This window comes from Notolepis coatsorum (genome assembly GCF_963971535.1).
Source record: "Notolepis coatsorum genome assembly, chromosome: 7".
NCBI classification, from domain to species: domain Eukaryota; kingdom Metazoa; phylum Chordata; class Actinopteri; order Aulopiformes; family Paralepididae; genus Notolepis; species Notolepis coatsorum.
This window is the reverse complement of record NC_140171.1, coordinates 158,957,208-158,961,987: the sequence shown is the minus strand read 5'-3', so window position 1 is coordinate 158,961,987 and position 4,780 is coordinate 158,957,208. Positions and strand designations below refer to the sequence as shown.

The 4,780-nt window shown below is 47.1% G+C and overlaps 1 protein-coding gene across 1 annotated transcript; it reads right to left on the bottom strand.

The window, feature by feature from the left end:
- Positions 1 to 1,749: 1,749 nt before the first annotated feature.
- Positions 1,750 to 2,847, bottom strand: LOC311232411 (nudC domain-containing protein 3-like; the record flags this gene model as incomplete). The annotated part of the gene is made up of 1 exon (XM_084319195.1): positions 1,750 to 2,847. The coding sequence occupies one exon, from the start codon at positions 2,845 to 2,847 to the stop codon at positions 1,771 to 1,773; it is 1,077 nt and encodes a 358-aa protein (XP_084175321.1). The 3' UTR covers positions 1,750 to 1,770.
- Positions 2,848 to 4,780: the final 1,933 nt, after the last annotated feature.

Genomic DNA, 4,780 nt, shown 5'->3' with positions numbered 1-4,780 from the left:
CTCAGTAACAGCTCTCTCTCTCTAACAGCTAACTAGCTGCTCTCAGTAACAGCTCTCTCTCTCTAACAGCTAACTAGCTGCTCTCAGTAACAGCTCTCTCTCTAACAGCTAACTAGCTGCTCTCAGTAACAGCTCTCTCTCTCTAACAGCTAACTAGCTGCTCTCAGTAACAGCTCTCTCTCTAACAGCTAACTAGCTGCTCTCAGTAACAGCTCTCTCTCTAACAGCTAACTAGCTGCTCTCAGTAACAGCTCTCTCTCTAACAGCTAACTAGCTGCTCTCAGTAACAGCTCTCTCTCTAACAGCTAACTAGCTGCTCTCAGTAACAGCTCTCTCTCTAACAGCTAACTAGCTGCTCTCAGTAACAGCTCTCTCTAACAGCTAACTAGCTGCTCTCAGTAACAGCTCTCTCTCTAACAGCTAACTAGCTGCCCTCAGTAACAGCTCTCTCTAACAGCTAACTAGCTGCTCTCAGTAACAGCTCTCTCTCTAACAGCTAACTAGCTGCCCTCAGTAACAGCTCTCTCTAACGCTGGCAGACCAGGTGAACATAAAGCGTTCATTCCCGTTTACATCACTGATGCTTGACATGTGTGAATTTAGTGAAGCAACATGGCAAATGTACAAAATGTTGCTCGCTTTTTACCTCTCCAGTCTCCCTTTTTTCATCTTTCTTTTCTCCCCACATTTTTTCCACCCGTGTTTCCTGCTACGGTCCCATTTTTATACTCTGTTTTTAAGTGTTGTATCAAGTGTTTTATCCTGTTTTATCAACGTGATCCTAACCTGGCAATCATCAGACAATTCTGAGGCTGTTTTACTTACTGATACTGTATGTCACAAACTGCTCTATACCAGTCTGTCTGCTGTATCCTCAGTCACATAATCCTGGAAGCGCACTGGCTTTCCTTCTACCCCTACTCTCAGTTCACATTCAGCCTCAGAAACATTACTTTGAACACATTGACCTGATGCATTTTCCATTTTCTCATCATCATTTCCCTCATTTTCAAGTTACCCAGAGAGGTGTAACTGCACCTCTCTGTACTGACATCCAATGTGTGATCCATGTGTCTGTGTTTCTTTTTCTTTGGCTCTCTCGTTTGTCAATAAGAAAAAAAGAATATATATATATATATTTTTTAATAAATCATCCTTTCCAAAAGCAAAGATGGCGCACATACCAGCGAGGCTAACTGCCTAAGAAAACGGGCACAGAGGCACTGCAAGAGGATTTCACACACTAGAGTCAAGATGTAGGCCTATCCATCAATCAAAAGTCAAAGTCGACTATACAAATCCTTAGTCGGGGACAGGCCTACTTTGTGAATTTCACTAACCTGTGTTTTCTGACCTTCTCTCTGTCTGGATCGTACACAAGATAAGCTGGGCTGTTCTTGTCATAGCCAATAAAAAGACCCTGCTCACATCTGGAATCTAACTTCCCTTTCTCTTGTGTGTATAAGGCAAAACTTATAAAAAAAGACTTTCGGTCCTTCATTTTCAATCCATCAAAACATTTAGAGACATACAAATATACAGTAGTTTCATTAACATTTTTTATTGTTTGGGGAAAAAAGGAAAAACATCGTGATGTGTATCGTGTATCGCCGAAAGGTCAGAAAATATTGTGATATCATATTTAGGCCATATCGCCCAGCCCTAATTGGCAGGTACATTTTGGCTGCACTCGTCGACAGTCCTGCGATCGTCCCGTCATCCGCCGCTGCCGCTCGGCTCGTTGGTCATCGGGGCGTCTGAACCGGAGTTTCAGAACTGCACAGCGCTGGGCGGGATGTCGAACATGGACGGATCGAGCTGCTGTCCTTTGAACGGCGAGCCCTCTGCGTCCCAACCCTTCTCCAGCATCTCGTGCACCTTCATCTCGTGGCTCTGTGGCTTGCCCTGGAGCTTCTGGTGGTAGTCGAAGGTCAGTTTGTCCAGAACGGCGTGTTCCTCCTCGTCCAACGTTGCCCTGCTGCGCTCCCTGTTGATCTGGTTCAGATCGATCTCCTTCTCCCCCTTCAACACCGCGTTCCACCAGACCTCCCCGCACTTACTGAGAGACAGGACCACCCAGCGTCCAGGCTCCAGGCTCCACAGAGAGTTCTCCTTGTTGATCTTGTGAGAGAGTTCTCCCTCCATGAGGACCTGCTCTGCAGCGCCCTCCGTCAGAGACACACACACACTGCTGCTCTGCATGCTGACACACACCTGTCGGCCCTTGACGATGTTCTTGGGGACGTGGACACGGATCTCCACATCAGTGTAGTCCTGAGACCAGGTGTAGTTCTCCCGGACCGCTCCATTGTAACTCTCTGGGTTCTCCTGGAACTGGTCCTGATTGGCTGGTTCTGTACTGGCTGCTGCTGCAGACGCCGGGCCTCGCTGCGCCGCTCGGCCCGGCCTGCTGCTCCGTGGCTCAGAGCCACCGGCCGCCCGGTTGGAGACGGACGCGGCCGCCGCAGCATCCGAAGGTGAGCTCTGCGTCTGGGCAGCCTCCTCCTGCGGCTCCGCCTGGATCTCCAGCTCCTGTTCCGCGGGGGGCACAGCTCTGGCCTCCTCCCTGGCCTCCTCCTCTCTCTGCTGAAGCTCCTTCAGCTTCCCGTCTCGGTCCTGCTCCGCCACGCGCTCAAACAGTCGGAACGCCTTTAGGACCATTTTCTCTGCCACTCCTGGAGGAAACCCCATGCGGTCGTTGGGAGCCGCCAGCAGGCGGTAGAAGTCGGTCTTGCGGTACAGAAAGCCGAAGTAAACCTGCAGAAAGTTCTGTACGTTCCCGACATGCTGCAGGATGCCTAGCAACGCGTTGTCATACATCTCGGTCATTTCCAGTGGCGACGCCATTATTGTCGGTGCTGCTAACAATGAGATTAATAATTGATAATTGTGTGGGTGATGCCTGTGCACCGCCGGCCAACGGGAGAGAGTCTATATTGTCTCTGTATTGTCTCTTTCCACAGCTAAACGGTAGGCAAGGCACCTTGGTTGAGAAATGCAGGCTTCAATCTATGTTGTTTAGTCTATCTGTTCAGTACTGTTCAGTACTGTTTCATGATGCACAATGAGATCTTCTGAGAGAATCACAAATGTTCTAGAATGGTCTATTATGACATCATACTGTGACATCACAACGGAACATGTTTGAGTGACATTTGATTAATATAAATAATATGTTTGGTAAGGCTGTCCCCGAAGCCTGTTTTTGGGACCCAAACCTCGTCAGGGTTCCTCGAACGGACGTTCGAACCTTCATTTTTAATAAAACAATTTAAATGATTTTATTTTTTTTATAAATTATTTTTAATTTTTTTTTATCCTCAAACTAAATCCTCAATTTGAATAAAGTGATTCAAACTTTGTCAGGGTTTTTCGAACAGACGTTCGAACCTTCGTATTTAATAAAATAATTAAAATAAACAAAAAACAACTCCACAAATTCTTTTTTTCCACATCATCAAACCAAATCCCCCTCAATCATCCTCAAACCAAACCCTCGTTTTCAATGAAAAGATTTTAATAAAAAAAAATAGACAATTAGACAAATAGACAAAAAATAGACAATTCCGCGCGGGGAAATTGTGAAAGTGTGGGTGACGCCTGTGCACCGCCGGCCAACGGGAGAGGGTCTGTATTGTCTCTATGACAAACGGTTCAAAAGATACAAAAAGGGGGCGCGGCCTAAGGACGTGGTCAAGGGCGCGGCCTAAGGACGTGGTCAATATAGACCAATGAAAGAGGATATCCCAATGAAAGAGGATTAAAGTACTTCTATTCTATTTCTATTCTATTTAGGGTGACCAGATCCCAATAAAACAAATGTGGGACAAATGGTACACACACACACACACACACACACACACACACACACACACACACACACACACACACACACACACACACACAATGACCACCCAGACTATATGCATAATAATGACCAACCTCACAACGCTTTTTCACTCACCTGCCGTCCGGGAGGAGAATGAGGAGCCTCCGAGCTGCAGGACCAGCAGACTAAAGACAGCTTCATACACCAGGCTCTCAGGAAGCTCAACTCTCTCCCAGCTCTCCCCTCCTCTACTCTGCCACCACAGAACCTGGACTAAGAACACCCCCCCCCCCCCACTGACACACACACACACCCAGCCCCCCCCCCCCCCCCTTACCTGCCTCCACAGAATCTGGACTCCTCTCTTATAGTCTGCCCCCCACAGACTCTGGACTACCCCTCTGCCACTTTACTGCCATTACTTAGTTTATTTTAGTGTGCATCATATATTAGTTTACTGCCATATCCATCATCTCACTGCCACTTTACTGCCATTTTTTATTGTATTATTCTATTTTACTGCCATTATTTATTATTCATACTTACTATGTACCATCTACCATGCTGCTAAAAGTTCTCGTTTACCTCTATATTTACATTCACTCATACATTAACTTTTTTTAGCTACTGTCTACATTGTACAGTATATTGCTGGCTTGTTTTGGGACTCTGGCTCTGAGGAAATGGACCCGACCGAGCTGAAATCCAAATAACTGCTCATCGTGGATCTCCTTATTGGCCGTCAAGCTGAGCTCCTGTCTCGGTTGGATCGTTTGGAGCCGTTGGGCGCTGCCCCCTCGCCTGCTCGTTCCTCCTGGGCGACTGTTGTGAGAAGCTATCGCTTCCTCTATTTGATCCCATGGACTCCCCTCAGCTCTCCAACTGTTACACCTCCGCTTTACCCTCTTCTGGCGCTCCTGGTGACATCCAAGGAGCAGTTTCTTCAAAACT